This window comes from Haemaphysalis longicornis, unplaced genomic scaffold, assembly GCF_048455015.1.
Source record: "Haemaphysalis longicornis isolate Haplotype H1 unplaced genomic scaffold, Haemaphysalis longicornis Haplotype H1 scaffold_1, whole genome shotgun sequence".
Lineage (NCBI taxonomy): Eukaryota > Metazoa > Arthropoda > Arachnida > Ixodida > Ixodidae > Haemaphysalis > Haemaphysalis longicornis.
The window spans coordinates 303,181,839-303,203,513 of NW_027526203.1; the positions used below are offsets into that span (position 1 = coordinate 303,181,839).

Consider the following 21,675-nt stretch of genomic DNA (forward strand, 5'->3'; position numbering starts at 1 on the left):
GCCTTAGCTATTTAGCTCAACTAAAATTAATCTGTGTGCGCGTCTTCGTAAACTGCATTAGAGAGGGTCACCGCTGAGGTATTATTCCCATATACTTTCTGACAATTTAATGAGCATGCTTATCAGGCGTAATATTTGCAGGGGAACTGAGTATTACCAAGGTAAAAACGTGAATACACGCGGCTTTGCTTGCGCGGTGGACATTTGTCGGTCTAGAATTTAGCTTAGTTTGCAGATTTCAGTTAAGAGACCTATTTTTGAGGTTAGTAGCCATAACCGAGTTTTTCTTTTGTAAAAATCGTTTTTAGGCGTTTGACACTTAGTTATAACACGTACTCGCAGATGTGGGTGCCTTTGGTTGATTGCATGTTTAACGCGCCGACGTGAAGCAGGCGATGAGGCGCGCCATAGTGAAGGGTTCCGGATTAATTTTGATCACCTGGAGATCTTAAACTCCGCCGTAATACCGTAGAAACCGGCATTCTTGCTTTTCGCCTCCATCAAAAAAGTGGCTGCCGCGACCGGGAATAGCACTCGCGTCCTTGTGCTCAGAAGCGCCACGCCTTAGCCACTGAGCAACCACGGCGGGTATGTGGGTGCCTTTAGTTCAGTATTTGACAAAATGCAATGGACGTTATTTTTTCTTAATTCACGATGCTTCGATAATAGCATGCCTGGTAAGTTACGAAGAGCATTCTATTTTAAATTCTGCTCGCAATTTGTCAACTATTGTCGGAAGGCACAATGCGGAGCCGTGTAAATCAATGCCCACGCCTCACACCAGCCGCCGCAAATTAGTCAGGCTTCCCAACTCACAGCCAAGGCAATATCAGCCCACGCTTCCAATATCGTATTCTGTGTGGAGTGCAACACGATGTGGCCACCAACCAACGGCTTTAGCTCCGGTCAACTCACCTGCATCACAGACACGGGCGGTCACGTCGACACTCTCGTCGTACGTGTGGTCGGGAGAGTTCCTCGGCTGCCCCTGACGCAGTGGCGGCCAGTCGACTAGGGATCGGCAGAAATGCGCTCGGGGGACGTTGTCCTCGCTTAGCCGCCCGCGTCCCGGACACGAGGCCTTGCTCATAAAAGTGGTGGCCCCATTTTCATCCGCAGTGGTCGCTTCTGCTTTCGAACTCGCGCTGTCGCGGTTGAAAGTCCCGGACGTGCGTTCGAAGCGCATTCAGGCGAGTCGCATCCGGGCTCACTTGTCGCATCGGCGAGCTGAATGGCTCCCCCTCCTCTGGGCCCTTTGTCGGGCGACCGCGGTGGTCGTTGGCTTCTCTCTCTCTGCGTTTGGCGTTGTCTGCTATGCTAGCGGCACTGCGCAGCCGCTTCTGGGTTGTTGGCCTTGTTTGTTACCTTCAGTGTTGAATGTACCGCGACCGCGAACCCAACACGTTTTTTTTTTTTTTAGTTTGGAAAGTGTCTAACGCTACTATATTTCCCGTCATTCCTCCCCTCACAGCCGCGACTCACTCGCACACGGGACATCAGCGTTTCGCTGGTGTCTTTTTATCTGTGGTACCTCCTGCTGCGTGCAGCCTCGCTTCAGCTGCGGCGAGCGAGAACAATGGCTATTCTTGAATGTAAATGCGCCAAATATGCCAAAAAAGCTCCTATCGTCCGTCGTTTTCGCGGCTGCCCACAGCGAGTGGCCATCGTAAGCGTGACGCCAACGCCGCCGGGACGAACGCTTGCGGCCACTTATCAATGCCGGCTGGCTTCCTGGCAGCCCGTATTTTGTTTACGACCAGGACCCTCGATAACAGCTTCCGCGTGCGATGGCCCAAGCCACTTCTCGCAAGGTCTAAGCGCAGGGGCACGGGATATCCTACGGGCGGGCGTCTAAAGCGTTGCCTTCTACGCATTTTTTGTTTCCCCTTTTCTCGCCTAACCAGCGAGCAGGGTTCCGCTTGGACACGCACTCTCGTTAGTTCCGGTCCTTGTGAGGGAAAACCCGCTGCAGCCACCTTTACTCTCGACACTCAGGTCGTGTCTGTGAAAGGAAGAACGCAACCAAGCGTTTTACTACATGGAGCGTTTGATGCACGCCATTGCGAGAAAAAATTTGAAGTTTTCTACCAAGTTCTCAGAGTGCGCCAAGGAATGCTCAACTCACAAAATTTCTATGTGGAAAGTTTTGGGATCCCAAGCAATAAAGTTGGATTGATAATCTTGATATCGAGCACAAAATAGTAGTTCACAGAATGCGGGTCACTGCCACAATTCTTTTTCACAGTTGCGAAAAAAATTCCCCTGGGCGCTTAGGTCTGCTGGCGTGCTTTGAAGGGAAAACCTGGTAGTGCTTTCGTCAGTGTTACATTTTATTTGCGTCTCTTTTTTTGCTTTCGTTTCTTCGTCTTTTGGCGGGGGCCGGTGAGGCTCCTTTGCTGCTACATCGTGTTTGTGTTTCTTTTTTTCTGTTTTGTTTGTTCGTCCTTTGGCGCGAATTAACAAAAAAGACTGGTAACGCATGCCACAAACCATTCGTAAGCCAGTACTGAGAAGATACCAATCTGAATTATGGTAGCTTCCTGAAACCAACGTGACACACACGCGATGTAAGTAAAGTGTCGCCAGGCGAAGCCATAATTATTGCACTTTCAAAGCCAGGAAGAAGGCTTAAGTGCCTCGAGTAATTTTAATGCGAACGCAATAACCGGCCTATTGCGCAGAAAAGCCTCCGTCCGGCACCCGTAGCAGCGAAACAACTACTAAAACGGCCGACGGAGCAAAGGGAACGGAAATGGAGATTGAGTTGAAAATAAAATGAAGAAAATTTGTTTCGGGATTGGGAATCGCGCCGAAGGCCTCCAGAATGAGAGTAAAGCGCGCTTTCCCTACACTACTCCATGGCTCTATACTCAGTTACAACTTAAGAACGGCACCGGATGTTGCCCTTGAGCCTCATCACCGCAACTGGCTGTTCCTCCGCTTGGCGCAAAGAGTGCGTTACTGCGAACATTTTTGGAAGCACAAAATAAAAGAACCCCCCAAAACAATACAAGCAAACTTAATGTTCTTGCGATTTTAAAATTTCAATGTGAGATACATTACAACTGACGTGTATCAAAACGTGAAAATACCATAAAAAATTGCCATTCCCAGTCAAAACCCGGTGCAAAAATGACAAAACAGAACCTTATTAAGAAAAAAATAACAAGGTTCAGTTTACTTTTTATGGCTTAAGTGTTGTATTTTACACACGTATGCATTATTCACTAGCTTTGAAATTACGGAGTATTAGCGTATAGTGGCCTTTTTGCTTCGCGCATTGTAATTTTGTCCCCACATTTTTCGCCATCTCATTCTCCAACATGCAAGTCTCGTACGAGGTCGATTTTTTGGCGGAGCATACATGACTACGCAGTGCCACCTGCAGCCGCATTTGTTACTGTTTCTTCGACTCCAGATTCTTCGTCGCGTTTTCGGTCTGGGGCGAGTTCACCTCCCCCAATGAGCTCATCAACGCCGAAGCGTCTGTACAGGAAGAACTGCAGCGGCATTGTTCTTTGTCGCCACGTTCAGCGTACAGTTTTGAACGTCTACATGAAGCTGCGAGAGGAGCACCCGCACGTTGGCGTGAAAGAAACTTGCCGCATTACAACTGAGTACACCGGTGTCAGTTTCCGGAAGATTTTGGACATCAAATCCAAAGCGAAGGCGACGGGTGGGAAGTCGACAACACCTTCGCCGAAAAAGCCCGGAAGCGAGAACCGCAGACGCCGCACGGCGATGTATGACGGCTTCACTTTGTGCACGCTGAGAAGCATTGTGCACGATCTCTTCCGGCACAACGAGCCTCCTACTGCACAGAAGATTGCGGAAGAATTTCGGAGGAGTGAGCATCTCCGCAGTTTTCGAACGTGGACCATCCGCCGCCTCCTCGGTGACATCGGCTTCGTCTTCGAGAAACGCGAACGAAACTCGATGATGATTGAGCGTCAGGACGTGCTGGTTTTGCGGCAGAGGTACCTTCGTCAGATCGCTGAGTACAGGAAGCAGCACCGCAAGGTGTTCTACACAGACGAAACTTGGGTAAACGCTGACCACACCGTGACGAAGGCCGGGAGGGACGAGACAGTGATTTTATTTCATTTGAAACTGCTGGCAATGAAGAGTTGCCGAGGTGCTGAGGCAAAAAGAGACTTGTATAACCATCTCACTGAGCCCCTTTGCACCGGCAGCATTTGGAAGTAAGGTATAAGGGAAATCACTGCAGTGTTTTAAGTGGCATCATATGCTACTTATGTGCTTGAATGGATTTCTCATGGCAGTGCAACGTATGGGATATTTTGTTCTTTCACTGAGGATGTGTACATTTTCCTCTCACTATAGGTGTGCTGGTATGTGATATAAAGTCAAAACTTGCAGTGTAATTCAATTTATGAAATATGTAATTAAAAAAATTACAATTGATGGTGCAGTTGCAATTTTGCAACACATCCCTGGCTTGGTGTCGTGTTGAATGGTATCAGAAAAGCAGCCGTGGCGAGTTTTGTGCACGTAGAGTACACTGCTTATAACGAATGCATGTATAATAATCCCAGGCTCATTGTAGGACACGATAAAATGTGACTGTCATATCATGGGCATGGGGAGGTCATTGAGTGCAATTTTGTATACATTAAATGCAACTTTGTTTTGATGTGATAGAGAAGACTGAGTGTCAAGTTTGTCGAAAGTGCCTCATGTATATAAATAAGCTGCTGAACAGAAGTGTAAGCAGCTGTTTCAACATCTGGGCAGTAAAGCATACTACAGAGAGAAATGTGAGATATCGAGGTTCTTAGCAGTGCGTTATTGTGATAATGTGGAGGAAACATTGAACAAAACTGCGTACGGGCACTGTGAATGTCTTCATACACCGGCGGCAGTGCCCTACTGGTAAATCCAGATGGAAGGCCTGCAGGGAATCACCTGTCGCACTATGAATTCTGGTTTTCAGTGAAGCTCCATGTCAAAACCACACAACACGTTTTAGCCCAATTTATTTTGGTTGGGGTGCGGGAGGCGCCTGCTAATGTTTCTGGGCTCTAATAGTAATAATCTTTTCATATTAGTAAATTGGTACCTCAAGCTCGTTTCCATGAGTATGTCTGCCAGTGAGACTGTCTGCATCATGCCCTTGTTTTGGCACTTGAATTTGCATAGAAGACACTACAACTTTTCATTTATAAACACTTCAGCGCAAAAGGAAATGAAAACAAATGATATTTATAAGTGGCGGTTCTGTAGCCAAATTATAAGTGTGAATAATTCATTCCCACATGTAATTAAGAGAAAAGCAAACGTTTTTGCTGTTTGCACTGCGGTTTCTTTCAGCTTGCCCCAGAAGATGTAAATTCAAGCAATGGGCATTAAAAGGTGAGCTGTAACTATGACGCCAAAAAATTTTCCCTGTACAGGCATTTTCCCCAGTATCGTAAAATGACACTCCAAATGCCGTGTGTTAGGGCGTATAACAATCTGAAAGAAGTGAAATAGCCTGTTATAACCTATATTGGCGTTCTCGAAATCGCAATTGCCCTGGCAGCTGCGAAAGAGCATTTTTCAGGAATAGAGAATTTACCATCCATTCGGAAACGCCTGCGTAGACTCGATCACAATTGCATTGCATTGAGACTTGAGCAAACTAAGCTTAAAGGCGCTTTTTCCCAAAAATGTGCAGTGCCGTGAAACACGATTTTTACGCGCAGACACTTCATGTTCGCTTCCTGTAAACTGCAGGCTTTCTTAACGCGTAACAGCGCGATATTAAGGACAGTCATAGAAAGGACGGCAGTGCTTAGGCAATGCACATGTAAGGAGAAATAAATGGGAATAGAAAGTAATAAACTCACGCGTAATAACGAAGCAGAAGCGAAGTTATTTTTCACGCGTGATCTGAAAGGAGCAATTTTGTTATTGTTTTTTCTTTTTACACACAGCGCGCTACCTATGTGCCCCTACGATTGGCGTGGCTTTTGTGCAAACATTACTAAACGCAAGAGTGTTTGATGTCATTGTTATTAGCCATCAGCATCATCTAAAAATCTAAAATTGTTCTCCGCGTCGCCGTGGAACGCGCATAATGTTGCGTACCTCGCGAAATTAATGCTTCAGCACATCGAGTACTTCACGTACGTATAACTGCATCGATCTTTGCAGCATGGTGAATGTTATACAAATTAACGATGCACTCGCTGTTTTACACGCTATATTAAAACTTATTTGTTCATTCGTATGCCATAATTACGAAATCTCGCGTCGTCCACGAACTGGTGGGGTGAGGTGTGGACAATCGATCAGTTCTAAAATGATAGACGCAAGATAAACAACCGATAGCAATCACCGCCAACGCACGCACACAGTAACCACACCGGACACGAGTCGTTTCCATGACTTTTCGGTCTCAATCTGCCTATAAATTACTGCAGTGACGACAAATAAACTCGGTGAGAAAAGCAGACGAGGTCACGCATTTACCGCGATCCTCTTTCACGCGCGCGCACTGACATTACGGGTCCGGCGCTTCAGCGGAGTGATACACTACATGAGGTGGTGCCGTTCTTAAGTTGTAACCGAGTATAGCTGCCTAAAGGTGGACCTGGTGAACGCGTTGTGGCCTTCGACTTTGAAAACGCCGACAACCGGTACACTCAACTTGATGCACATTGAGTTTGACGTTGCTTGGCCTATGCCTAGGGAGTTATTTTAAATGAATTTGGCTGTTCAGCACCTCGGCTATAAGGCGCACCGCAGTGGACGGCTCCGGAATAATTTGGGCCACCTGGGAATCTTTATTTAGCGCGCTAAAATCGACACACTGCCGTTTTCGTTTTTCGCCTTTATCTGGAAAACGGCCGCCACGGCTAGGATCGCACTCACGTGGCCGCAGGCTCAGCAGCACAGCTCCTTAGGCACTGAATCACCCCATAGGGCACGCCGTTAGGCTCTACATTAAGCTAAGCCGGGTGATGGGAAAGGGTAAGAAACGGGAATTACAGCCTGGTGAGAAGTATAATTAGGCGCGATCTCAGAGCTGGAAGGTCGAAACTAGTGAAACGACAGAAACCAAGCTTGCCACCTGTAAGAGGTAGGGCGCAGAAGTTTAGATTAGCAGTTCAGAACTAATTCGTGGTATTGAGCGAAGAGGCAGAACGTGTACTTTTACCGAATGACAATTTAGCTCCGATAATCGCTTGTTTAGCAGTAGTCACGTCACAGAAGAGCGAAGGTGTTGGCAAGAAACCGGAAAACAATCTCAGGAAACGATGCTGACTGAGAAACGGAGGATAAGGAAACTGCCTGGAACGGAGGAGAAAATTGAACTGGCGGGGTTGTCAAAATCGATTAACAGAACCCAGTACAGTGATGTTTGTGCCTACAGCGAAAAAAAGGATTGAAGAAACATTAACCAAAAGGGGGAGCTTAAAGGCAACAAAGAGACGTGTTACTGGCAGAGATAGATTGCATCAACTGAGAGCCGAAGCTTAAAATAAAGGGAACAACACGGATGGAGTAATGAGAGTAGCGAAAAGGCTCTAGACATATTTACACTATAGCAGCGTTAAGCGATGAAACAGTAACGAACAGATCAGCTTGGCTCGCGAGGTTTAAGCAGCAAGTAAAGGCGAGGAGGGAAATGCGTTCAAGGGATTGAAGGGCAAAGCTTCAAATAAAGACGCAATAACCCCGGATCTATTGAAGAATGTTCGTGAGGTCTGACTACAACAGCTGACACAATTATTCTGAGAATGGCTTAGGACATTAAAGTACGACTTGCCTGAAAAAAAAAACGCGAACATCCTTCAAATTTACAGGAAGAGTAGTGTTAAACAGCCTAATAAACTCCAGACCCATCAGACCACTCTCTGCTGTATACAAGTTGTTTGATAAGATATTGGCTAACCGCATCAGTGGAACCCTATATTTGGAATTCAGGGGACAGGCTGGACTTGGATAGGCCGCCCGAGAATGGATCCCATACACGTCATGAACAAGCCAACGGAGATTTCCGCGGACTATGTAAACCCCTTAAAATTACATTTGCATTTAAAAACATGACATTTAAAAAAAATATCCTTTTATTCAGTAGAAACCGCTGTAGAGATTGGAAGCTTTGAGAGAAAAGGGTGTAAGGAGGGGCGGGAATAATGCTCTTGGAAGACACATACAACGAATGTAGGGGCTTGGTAATGATTTGTAGATTAGGAATAGTGACAGAAATTATTTGCAAAGTTTCTGGAGGGTTTATTTAGAAGGCTTTATTGGGAAAAGGGAGGGATACATGTAAGTGGTAAATATTTGAGCCACTTGAGATTTGCGGATGACAGGGTGTTGTTCTGGTATTATGAAAAAAAAAACTAGAAAGAGTGCTTCAGGAACTGTATTCAGGAAGTTTAGTCATATGGTTAAAGAAAAATGGGAATAAGACGGTAGTAATGTTAAATACACAGGCAGAAAGCACCTCCTTCAGCCTAGGCAATGGAGTAATAGTAAGGTTTAGTGAATATACTGTAAATGCTCGTTATTCCAACCGCAAGGGGAAGCCGTCTCAGTTAGATTTAATGAACGTTGAAACTAACGAAAGCGAAGAACAACAGTACGTTGCGACGATTTGGAAGCAGTAGGGCATGTCAACGTATTAATGTTTGAAAAAGTCGGTGAGTACACTCTGGTTGATCGAACTCGACGGAATCGGAAGGCCTACTCCTCGCCTTCTCCAAATTATAAGGAGAGACGGGCGGCATTAAATCCGGCCTTTATACTCCGGCAATAGAAGGCTGCACGGGTGTCTCGTCCTCGTCCTCGTCATCACTGGCAGCAAAAAGTTGGCGCTTCTCGCCTGAGAAATGATGTGTTCGTCTGTCGGTGTACCACACACCACAGCAGTCGCGTCTACTTTCACGTAGTCCGCAAAGGAGACTAAGGCTTTGCCCGAAAAATCTGGTTTTGCCTTATTCTACCTTCTCCCTCCATTCTTCTCTCCGTTCCGTAGGCGACGTATTCTCGTGTATAGGAACCGGGTGCATAACTCTGGCCGTGTGCCAGGTGCCAAGCCACCGCCGTGGTGCCATGTAGTTCGAATTACCATTAGCGGAACCCATTCGGTGTCAATTTAACGGTATTTTTTTATCCATAGACATTTATGGAGCTTCAATTGCGTTCAAATTATCTACAAATAGAAATTGTTGAAGTTCGAATTAGCAAGCTTTTGCTGTAATTACCGCGGGCAAGTCGTTTGTTCCGATCGAAACCACGAGAATAAACTCAGGCGTGTGGGCTGGACAGAATTCGTGAAACGCAATTAAGTAATAAACAGTAGGCTACCTATGTCACTTAAAAGAAAGGTATAGAGTCAATGCTTCACCCCGGTGATGGCTTATGTCCCGTAGGGCTCCGGGTTTTCGGGTTTATTTGAAAAAAAAAAAAACCTACAAACACTCGCCGGGAAAATTTTGAGATTCGGATGTATTTGATCAACACCTACTTTATAGCACACGGCAGCAAAAAATGGCGATCGAAGTTCGGACTTCACGATATGCGGAAGTTACCGGTCCCACTGGCCGTTCCCACTTTTCGCCAATAACTACGAATGACCACTGCTCCAACAAGCAGGCTTCCTTTTCCTCTCTCCCGACCAGTGAACCTGTCTAAAACGAGGTTATCTACCCTGATTTGGTTGGACGCAAGAAGCTTCTGCTACATGACGTGCGGTGAGATGCCTGCTTTTTTCTATTTTTGCATTTCTCAGGTCTGGGGCACAGTTACAATACGTTACATGAAACCGGAAATATGACAATGTCCCGCTGTTTATCTGAACGGCATTTTCTCAAAAGGGCTCATTTTCATGCTGCGAATTATAAATTGAAAGGATGGCGCTTCCATCAGCGACAAAAAACCCGTAAAGTGTGCTAGCGTCTATTGCAACAAGCGTTAAGGTTTCAATAGGAGAAACGCCCAGGATCCGTCTTTAACTTAATAAAAAAAATTGCCACGAACTTTCTTAGGTATTCGCGCTCAGATATCACTCCAACAATGATTTGTAGTACTTAGAATATAGCGGAATAAAATCCGAATTTCGGAGCATTGGACATTTGCAAAATGACAAACTCCGAAAAACAGCGAAATTCCGTTAAAAAATAAACTCCGATAGATACACTCCGAATTTTGCCAAAAATAAATTTCGAAAACTCGGAGCACTACGTACGGGGCAGAAACTAGGAAATTTACTCACCACCTCGCAAGAGAACTTAGATCCGCCGAACAAGCCACAAAAAGAGTGATGATAACAGTAAAGCCTAGCGACAGCGTCTTGCAGTAAACAGGAAATTCGGGCGGAAGACGCCTGGCTCAATTTAACAGAAAAAAAAGTGCAGATGAACTGGAGACGTAACTCAGGTAACTGAAAACTTGTGGACCACCGGAGTAATTCAGTGGTTACCGAGAGACGGAAATAAGAGCAGGGGAAGACCGATAACTTGGTGAAAGATGAAGAAAACTTGGTGGCGATGAATGGATTCGGAGAGCGCTTATTAGAAGCTCTAGAAGGTTTATGGAGAGGCTCTCGTACAACATAAACACGATTATTATTATTATTATTATTATTATTATTATTATTATTATTATTATTATTATTATTATTATTATCATTATTATTATTATTATTATTATTATTATTATTATTATTATTATTTTTTCTTTTTTCGCCGCATGATGGCGCCCAGTAAGGACAAGTGCCTCCTCTGCTGCCTCGCTTTCTTCGGCAGGCAGGCGTTTTTTCGATGTTCTGCGTGTAAACGCCGTGCGCACGGAAAGTGCATTGTTCTTCCGGACGAGGAACTGCAGCGTTTGATCTGCGGTGAGCAGCCGTTCGTCTGCAATCTGTGTGTGGCCGCGGCGTCACCCGCTAGGCCTAGCGACCCCGGTGACCAAACCAGCGAAGACGGTGAGCCAGCGAACATCCCGGCCAAACGAGTGGCGTCCCCTGTCGGAGCAAGCTTCAACCCTTCGGCGGACCTACGCGCAGAGGTAGCGGCTTTGAAGAATCTCCTGTCCGAAGCCTGCGACAGCCTCTCTTTTCTTGGGGATGTTGTCACCGAGTTGCGCGAGGAAAACCGGCTTCTGCGACGGGACCATGTGGCTGGGCTTGCCCATCAGGCTACAATCGTCGCGTCCCTGCGTGAGGAGGTTCGCTGCCTGCGAGGGGAGCTCGCCCGTCCGCCGTCTTTCCCGCCTGCTTCCCCGAAGCCTGCTAGCCGTTCCACGCTACCGGTGACGTCACCGCACTCCGGTCTCCCCATGAGGTCGTCGTTCGCCGCAGCTGCCGCCGGTGCAGCGGGCGAAGGCGGCCCCCTCCTGTCCTCGACGAACGCTTCGGCATTCTTAGAACGCTCCAGCGGTCAACCAGGTGCGGTGTTGAATGATTTGAGTTCCCCATCGGACTGCCCCTTGCCTCCGCCTCTACGGTCCGACACTGCGAGTAATGGCCCGCCGGTGAACTTAGTGAAGAAAAGAAGCCCTCCTCGCGTTGGTGCATCGGAAGCTTCTGAGTTGGTTGTGGTGCGCCGACCGCCGAGCTCCAGGGCCATCTTCGTTTCGAAGTTGTCGGCTAACACTACATCTGGGCAACTGTTGGCCCACTTGTCGAATGTGCAAGTCACGCCATTGTCATGCAAACGCCTTAAAACCAAGCATGACTCCTATTCTTCTTTTTGTGTAACTGTTGACGCAGAGTGTTTCAGGCGCCTGTGCGACCCGTCTATGTGGCCAAAGGGCTGCCTCTTCAAGCCGTTCCAAGGCAAGCTCCACCCTGGCATGGTGCACAGCTGTGAAACTTCTGAGAATGACCAGTAAGAACGACACTCTCGACATCTATTATCAAAATGCTCGGGGTCTACGTACTAAGTCCTCCGAATTTCTTAGAAATGTTGTGTGCTCCAAATTTTCTACTATTGTTATTACTGAAACTTGGCTTTGCGGTGATATCTCATCTTCCGACTATTTTCCTCCGACCTATGAAATTTTTAGAAGTGACAGAAAGTTAACTGGGCCCAAGCAAAAGGGAGGCGGTGTTCTCATTGCCATCGATCGCTCAGTGCAATGCGTGCGGCGTGCAGACCTCGAGACTGAGGAATCAGTCTGGCTTGAGATAGGCCTCAAGAGGGGCGAGAAGCTGCTCATCGCTGCATTCTATATAACCCCGGATATTTTACCTGCTGAATATAATCTAAAGCTCACATCTATTGAAAATGTTTCCAATTCACACTCCAACCATAAGCTAATTATACTTGGGGACTTCAACACCCCAGGTATTCACTGGAACAGTCTTTCATTTCAGCATAAAAACCATTATGCAGCGCAGAAATGCACCATGTTATTAGATTTTCAATCATTCACCTCTTTGCAGCAGTTCTGCCACATAGAAAACTTCTGTGGTAATGTCCTAGATGTGTGCTTCTCGAACTTGAAAAACGTAGAAGTGTGTGCCTCCGAAGTATCTCTTGTACACCCCGACAAGTTTCACCCCCCTCTTATTGTCTCTGTCTCGGTCGCGACCCAGCATCGCTCTGGCGGTGTTGACGATTGTGCAGTCCCGCGATATGCTTTCAAGCGTGGAGATTATGTTGGGCTCTATCACTTTTATTCATCTGCTGAATGGTCTAGTGTTTTTGATGTCAATGATGTTGACGAACAGGTTCGACGTTTTACCGAAATTGTCAGGAGTGGCATGGAAAAGTACATCCCTTGTTATATGCCTGTTCATTCCAAATTTCCCCATTGGTTCTCTAAAGAACTTCGAAGTTCGCTTAAACTTAAGGACAGTGCCCACAAAAAGGCCAAGCGTTCTGGGCTCGACAAGTGGAAAGCGGAGTTTAGTCGATATCGCTCACTTTGTAAAAGCCTCTACCGGCGTGACCACCAGCTCTATATAGAGTCGTTAGAGGCTTCTGCGTCTCAGAAACCGGCTGACTTCTGGAGGTATGTACGCGGCCGTTCTAAGGAGTCTAAAGAACACATTAGCCTGCTTAATTCCGATGGGGAACAGGTTGAGGATGTCGCCACTAGCTTTGCTCAGTACTTTCATTCTGTCTTTCAATTGCCAGATGGTCACGACGAACGCCTGTCGTTTAATAATATGTCTAATTTTAGTACACTTATGTTCGATGAAAAACTTGTCAATGATAGCCTTAAACGGATGAAACCGTCATTTTCCTGTGGTGCAGACGGAATTCCAGCAGCCCTCATGAAGGTTTACGGCAACATTTTTGTGCCTGTCTTAACTTCCATTTATAATAACTGTTTACTTTTCGGCAAATTTCCTCGTGCATGGAAGATTGCTCGAATTTTTCCAATATTTAAGTCTGGTGATAAGTCAGCCGTTACCAACTATCGCCCAATCTCACTCCTTTGTGTCGCCTCAAAACTCTTTGAGTCAGCTCTGCACAACGTTCTTGCTGCCTGCGTCAAGAACGTTGTGATACCAAATCAGCACGGCTTTTTCTCGGGTCGATCGACGGTTACAAATCTTGCAAGCTTCATGACTCAGGCTTCGGCTGCAGTTTGTGAAAACGGCCAGTTGGATGTTATTTATTTTGACCTCAGTAAGGCGTTTGATGTAGTGAACCATAAATTATTAATTAACAAGCTTACTATGTCCGGTGTTGATGCAAGTCTTGTTGCCTTGTTGTCCAACTATCTCCTTGACCGGTCCTTTTACGTAGATGTAAACTTCAAAAGGTCTAGTGTTTACACTGCAACGAGTGGTGTACCTCAGGGTTCTGTGCTGGGTCCACTATTGTTTTCTATCTTTATCAATGATGTGTCAACAGTGTTAACAAAATCTTCATTTCTTCTCTATGCTGATGATGTCAAGCTATTTAGGCACATTAGCAGTTTTCAGGACTGCTGTGCCTTGCAGAGGGATGTGTCGGAATTATCGGTCTGGTGCAGCAAGAACTGTCTAATTTTAAATCCAGCTAAAACAAAGGTTGTCACGTACAGCCGGAAAACCCATCGTCTACTGTTTTCCTACAGTATAGCGGGAGCTCCTTTGCAAAGGGTTGAGGAGATTAGGGACCTCGGGGTTCTTTTCGACAGTACCCTCTCTTTTTCTTCTCATATTAGGCTCATCACCCGGCGAGCGCTCCGAAGTCTTGGAAGTGTGTGTCGGATTACAAAGGAATTCTCTTCTCCAGATGCATTTCTAATGCTATACAATGCAATATGTATCCCCCAGTTAGAATATGCTTCTGTTGCCTGGAACGGCATCTCCAAATCTAGTAGTGAATTAATAGAACGTGTGCAGAAGAAGTTTTTATCCATATTTAAGCACCGTCATCACAATCACAGTTTTCATCCTGATTCTGACTTACCCATAGTTACTTCCATCCCTTCGTTGACCTGCAGACGTATGCGTGCAGACCTTACATTTCTTCACAAAATTGTTCATGGTAACCTTTCTTGCGCAGACCTGCTTAACTGTTTAGAGTTTAGTGTTCCACAGAGGCCCACCAGGTCGCATCGCCCTTTCTTGACCGCTGCGCGCAACTCCAATCATTCTCCAGTGCGCAGAATACAGAATTGCTACAACCGCTTCTCTGAACGCCTTGACATCTTTCAAAGCTCCTTTACGATTTACCGTAGTGCGCTGTTGAACACAGTATGTTAAACATTTATGATATCTCTGTCGTTCGTTTTTCTTTTTATTATTGCTGAAATTTGGTTTCTCTGTGGTTCTGTTTAACCAATATAGTTGCCTGTTTTTGAAACTGTTTACTTATCATGCTTGTCTTATCATTTGTCTCTATACTCTTGTCATTGTTTTTGTCGTCTTACTGTTAAACTTTGTTCTCTGCTTGTTGTGTATTCATTACAATAAGCTGAGCCACAAAGGCATCTTCTTTTTCTTTTTTACCTGTACCCAGGCTCCGCCTGTACTTTATTTCTGTAATTTTCGCTACTTCAATTTGTGTTTCTTGTCGCTTGTTTGTTTCTTCCAATATGTTTCTTGTATTTTGTTTTCATGTAACTATCCGTGCGCCAGCACTCAGGCCTCTGGCTGTTCCTGGGCACGTAAATAAACATGATTGATTGATTGATTGATTGATTGATTGATTGATTATTATTATTTGCTGTATGCAGATTTTCACGGGACTTTGGGTCTCCTAATTCATTCCTGAAACTATTCAAAACACTTTGTATTCCTCAACTAGAATATGCCTCTGTCGTGTGGAATGGAACCTGTCATTCTAACAGCAAACGTATAGAGCGTGTTCAGACCAAATTTCTAGCAATATACAGGCATCGTTTTTCCTCTGGGCCTCCCGAGACTGCCCTAGCAGTATCCAGATTCCCATTGCCTGTCTCTCTGAGTTGTCGGCGAACCCGCCTAGATCTTCTTTTTCTATATAAACTGCTTCATGGTATTATCACATGCCAGGAACTACTTGCACAAGTCAGCCTTCGAGTTTCGCAAAAAAACAACAAGGTTTACCCCCCCTTTCCATAATGCTACAGCACTCAACACCCATTCCCCCCTCCAAAGAGTGCAGCGTCTCTATAACTGTCACTCTGGGAAACTTGATATATTTCAACGTCCCCTTCGGGAGTTTTTGACTGGTTTGTTAGCTGTGATACAATAATTACTCTTCTTTTCGGTATTTTTTTTAGTTTTTTATATGGTTTTTATGTATGCAATGTCTTCATAGTTCTTGTTTCTGGTTTGTAAGTCCAATATATTCGGGACTTTGTGGCTGTAACTGCTTCATTGACTTGTCATATATTACGGTATGCTACTTGCCTTCCATCGCACCTGATTTATTGTGATGTGTCTGGTACTTTCCATCTTCTGTTGCTGTAATTTCATAAATCAGTTCCTGTATTTTGTTTCATACATTCATGTTTAATTGAAGCTTTGTGTTTTCGCCTATATCTGCGAATATGTTTTTATGTCTGCTTGCTTCACCCAACTGCTGTGACCATTGTTCCATATACTTTTGCCATTGATCCACCATTAGAGTTTCTTAATCGTATAATTGGGGCTGGAATACCTTTTTATTATCCTTAGGGTTTTACTGCTCTTTTTTTTTTCTTTGCTCGTTCTTCTCGTTGACTGTTTATATTGTGAGTTGCTCCTGTATATTAGTGCCGCATTTTGTCTTCCTCAGTGCGCCAGAACCAAGGCCTCGGCTGTTCCTGGGCACTCTAATAAACATTGATTGATTGATTGATTGATTGATTGATTGATTGATTGATTGATTGATTGATTGATTGATTGATTGATTGATTATTATTATCAGCACTCCGCATGCGGCATGCGGAGTGCTGACCTCGAGACCCTAGACGAATCAGTCTGGCTTGAGGTGGGCCTCACGAGGGGCGAGAAGCTACTCATCGGTGCATTCTATATATCCCCGGATGTATTACCTTCTGAATTTAATCGAACACTCACATCCATAGAAAATGTCTCAAATGCACACTCCAACCATAAGCTCATTATACTTTTGGACTTCAACACCCCAGGTATTCGCTGGAACAGTCTTTCCTTTGAGCACAAAAACCATTATGCAGCGCAGAAATACAGCATGCTATGAGATTTTCAATCGTTCACCTCCATGCAGCAGTTTTGCCGCATACAAAATTCTTGTGGTAATGTTCTAGATGTGTGCTTCTCAAACTTAAAAAACGTACAAGTGTGTGCCTCCGAAATATCCCTTGTGCACCCCAACAAGTTTCACCCCCCTCTTATTGTCTCCGTCTCGGTCGCGACCCAGCATCACTCTGGCGGTGTTGACAATTGTGCAGTCCCGCGATATGCTTTCAAGCGTGGAGATTATGCTGGGCTGTATCACTTTTATTCATCTGCTGAATGGTCTAGTGTTTTTGATGTTAAGGATGTTGACGAACAGGTTCGACGTTTTACCGAAATCGTCAGGAGTGGCATGGAAAAGTACATCCCTTGTTATAAGCCTGTTGCTTCCAAATTTCCCCACTGGTTTTCTAAAGAACTTCGAAGTTCGCTTAAACTTAAGGACAGCGCCTACAAAAAGGCCAAGCGTTCTGGGCTTGACAAGTGGAAAGCGGAGTTTAGTCGGTATCGCTCACTTTGTAAAATCCTCTACCGGCGTGACCACCAGCTCTATATAGAGCCGTTAGAGGCTGCTGCCTCTCAGAAACCGGCTGAATTACGCAGCCGTTCTAAGGAGTCTAAAAAACACGTTAGCCTGTTTAATTCCGATGGTGAAGAGGTTGAGGATGTTGCCACCAGTTTTGCTCAGTACTTTCATTCTGTCTTTCAACTGCCAGATGGCAACGACGAACGCCTATCGTTTAATAATTCTCCACTTATGTTCGATGAAAAAATTGTCAATGATAGCCTTCAACGGATGAAACCATCATTTTCCTGTGGTGCAGATGGAATTCCAGCAGCCCTCATGAAGGCTTGCGGCAACATTTTTGTGCCTGTCTTAACTTCCATTTATAATAACTGCTTACTTTTCGGCAAATTTCCTCGAGCATGGAATATCGCTCGAATTTATCCAATATTTAAGTCTGGTGATAAGTCAGCCGTTTCTAACTATCGCCCGATCTCACTCCTTTGTGTCGCCTCAAAACTCTTTGAGTCAGCTCTGCACAAAGTTCTTGCTGCCTGCGTCAAGAACGCTGTGATACCAAATCAGCACGGTTTTTTCTCGGGTCGATATACGGTCACAAATCTTGCAAGCTTTATGACACAGGCTTCGGCTGCAGTTTGTGAAAACGGCCAGTTGGACGTTATTTATTTTGACCTCAGCAAGGCGTTTGATGTGGTAAACCATCAGTTATTAATTAACAAGCTTGCTAAGTCTGGTGTAGACGCAAGCCTTGTTGCCTTGTTGTCCAACTATCTCCTTGACCGGTCCTTTTATGTAGATGTTAACTACAAAAAGTCTAGTGTTTACCCTGCAACAAGTGGTGTACCCCAGGGTTCCGTGCTGGGTCCATTATTGTTTTCTGTCTTTATCAATGATGTTTCAACAGTGTTAACAAACTCTTCTTTTCTTCTCTATGCTGATGATGTCAAACTATTTAGGCACATTAGCGGTGTTCAGGACTGCTGTGCCTTGCAGAGGGATGTGTCGGAATTATCGGTCTGGTGCAGGAAAAACTGCCTAATTTTAAACCCCACTAAAACAAAGGTTGTCACCTACAGCCGGAAAACCCACCGTCTGCTGTTTTCCTACAGTATTGAGGGAGCTCCTCTGCAAAGGATTGAGGAGATTAGGGACCTAGGGGTGCTTTTCGACAGTACCCTCTCTTTTTCTCCTCATATTAGGCTCATCACCCGGCGAGCACTCCGAAGCCTTGGAAATGTGTGTCGGATTACAAAGGAATTCTCTTCTCCAGATCCATTTCTAATGCTATACAATGCAATATGTATACCACAGTTAGAATATGCTTCTGTTGCCTGGAACGGCAGCTCCAAATGTAGTAGTGAATTAATAGAACGTGTGCAGAAGAAGTTTTTATCCATATTTAAGCACCGTCATCACAATCACAGTTTTCATCCTGATTCTGACTTATCCATAGTCCCTTCCATCCCTTCCTTGAACTGCAGATGTATGCGTGCAGACCTTACATTTCTTCACAAAATTGTTCATGGTGACCTTTCTTGCGCAGACCTGCTTAACTGTTTAGAGTTTAGTGTACCACAAAGGCTTACCAGGTCGCATCGCCCGTTCTTGACCGCTGCGCGCAACTCCAATCATTCTCCTGTGCGCAGAATACATAATTGTTACAACCGCTTCTTTGAACGCCTTGACATCTTTCAGAAATCCTTTACAGTTTACCGCACAACGCTGTTGAATACAGTATGTTAAACACCTATGATATGTCTGTCGTTCTTTTTTTTCTGGAATTTGATTTCTCTGCGGTTGTGTCTATCCAACTGATAGTTGCCTATTTTTGAAACTGTTTACTGTCATTTGTTCGTTTTTTAATTTGTCTCTACACTCTTGCCGTTGTTTTTGTTGTATTACTGTCAAACTTTGTTGCTCTGCCTGTCGTGTGGCCTTTAGGACGGGCAGAGCAACATAGGCATCTTCTTTTTTTATTTTTTACCTGTACCCAGGCTCCGCCTGTGTTTATCTCTGTCATTTTCACTACTTCAATTTGTGTGTGTCTTGTCGCTTGTTTGTTTCTTGCTATATGTTTCTTGTATTTTGTTTTCATGTAACTACCCGTGCGCCAGCACTCAGGCCTCTGGCTGTTCCTGGGCACGTAAATAAACATGATTGATTGATTGATTGATTATTATATTAGTATTATTATTATTATTATTATTATTATTATTATTATTATTATTATTATTATTATTATTATTATTATTATTATTATTATTATTTTTGGCGTGCGAACATTATCTGTACCCAACCCCGGAAGGATATTTAGCAGGCCAAACCAGAACTAAAACAGATCAAAAAAAAAAAAAAAGGATTAGGGGTTACCGGGTATCGACAACATGGTTCAACATTGCGCGGTCAGTGTCATTTGGGACCTTTCTGTTTCGCGTGCCGTCAACCTTGTGATCGTTAACGTATTTTTGCCGTTCCGTTCAATCTCGAGAATATAAAAGCTACAATCGCCGTCACGATGCGGGAAAAACTATTCGGGCCGATATCGGCAGCGTAGGTCGCTTGTTGTGCGCGTATTGCAAGGCTACCAAGGGAAATATCACGCTCTCTGCAGCCTGCAGGTGATAGGAAACATCGAATTAGCCCTTCAGCATCATAAGTCTTTCAGAGGCTAGTCCAGGGTCAACGAAGCGATAGACTTTCTTCGCTGCACATCCGCGAAGGCCTACAACGTAAGAATGCGCGCTTGTTGCATTTCATATCTTGTATTAAAAAAAAAAAGGCTCTCACAACAGGGAAGTGTAAATACTTGTGAAGTGTCTTTATATTGGGAAAGAAGAAAGAAAACGACGTTCATGTGGTTTTAAATTAATCCGTGCAACGACAAAACAAAATAATTTCTGCTCGTTTTAGCTGCCTTCAACCACCGTATGAGCAGCACAAGTCAATTTTTTTTTACTGTAGGCTCCCCTTACTTCATGCGACTTTTCGCATTACCAGAAGGACCATCATTGCGAATTTAATATTTATGGAGTGCCCGGTATAACGGAGTAGTAGTAGAAACTTTTCTTATGCCCGTGATGGGGTCAAAAAGGAAAGGGGCGCAGGAGAAGGTAGTGTCTTCTACTCGTCTTCCTCCCCTCTTCATCAGTCGTCAGCCAGAAGCCCTTGGATTCTGGCTGTGGCCTCGGCCATCCGGACGACCCGAAGCTGCACTTCCGGGTCGGGGTTGAGCAAAGCCGTCTCCCATTACTCCGTGTTCGTTATAGTAAACGAGTTGCACCTAGCATTTGCTGCACCATTTTCATTCTGTCTTGCGGGACACGACCATAACATGTGGTATAGGTCCACCCGACCCGCGCATATCTTACAATCTCCTGAGTATATTTCGGGATAGCAGCGACTGAGCGCAACCGGGTTTCGAAACGTATTCGTCTGTAACTGCCTCCACCATACCGAGTCCCGTTTAGTGAGGCTACGGTGCACGGCGGGATGCTTTCGTCTTGCCAACCTGTAATGATCTATGATTTCTCTGTATGACACCATGCGATCTCTTTCCGACCTGACGAGGTGGGGTGAGGTGGGGTCGATGTCTGCCTGGTCAATTAAAGCTCGGGCGGCGTCGTGGACCTTCTCGTTTCCTGTCAGACCCGAGTGTGCTGGTGTCCACGTTATTTGAATTTTTCTTACATTTTTCTAGACTCACTAGAAGAGGACGCAAACCGGTATGACGGATGTCTTTTTTTTTTTCAGGACGCGTAGTGTCGACAGGTTTGAGTTTTTGTAAACGAAACGAAATAATGACAATAAATACAGCGCACTAACTGTTAGCGCATGGCGCGCACTCTTCCCTTTTTTGAAAGAAGCTACATCCGCGGTGCTTGCAGGCATGAGATATTTCGTCTCTGAATCAAAGACAGTGCTAAAGTAAATGGAACGTAAAGAAAGTGGACGGCACTCGTACAGCCCTCTTTGTGTACCTCTTGTCCCTTCAGTCTTTTTTGCCGTTTCGTCTTTTCTAGCGCTGCCTATACGCAAGCTGGCACAACATGGGATTTGTTATTTCTTCAGTGTAGTGGTCATTACCTGGAGGGAGAGAAGAGAGACGAGAAAACTTTATTTAACCAAGGGTTAGGGCAGCTCGGTGGCCGAAGACCGTAGTACTTCGGCGACTGTGGCTGCCCGACCCGTGAGCGACCGCTGGTGCTTCAGGTTTGCTCATTATCGAGAAAGAATGATCTCGAATGGAAATCGCTCACGGACACCTTCTCGCTATAACTACATCATCACGGAATAATCGCGTCCGGTGTTGTCTCGTCTATTCAGAAGTTTCACCCATACCTAAGCGGCTGTCATTTCAAAAATTTCACAGATAACTACGCCTTCGGTTGGCTATCAACAATGAACAACTTGCCCGGGTGCCTAGGCTCTTGGATATTGACTGCGTTTCAGCAGTGTGACTTTACTGTATATATTTAAGTCCGGTAAAACTTTCGCAATGCACCTCATCCTCGTTCCCTCCTGCCTCTTCCGAGGCACGGCAACCTTGCAGGTTTACCAGCGGCTGCCC

At 45.2% G+C, this 21,675-nt stretch overlaps 1 protein-coding gene across 2 annotated transcripts in view; it reads right to left on the reverse strand.

The window, feature by feature from the left end:
* The window catches only part of LOC144149630 (uncharacterized), a 135,032-nt gene that overhangs the window by 62,878 nt on the left and 50,479 nt on the right, over positions 1-21,675 (reverse strand). Inside the window, exon 1 of one of the 2 annotated variants that reach the window (XM_077681292.1) lies at positions 916-1,536. The exons of the other annotated variant lie outside the window; for it this stretch is intronic. Within the exon in view, the coding sequence (XP_077537418.1) occupies positions 916-921 (6 nt within the window). The 5' untranslated portion in view covers positions 922-1,536. Of the gene's footprint in view, positions 1-915; positions 1,537-21,675 lie in introns of those variants that run through there. 2 annotated transcript variants of the gene reach the window in all.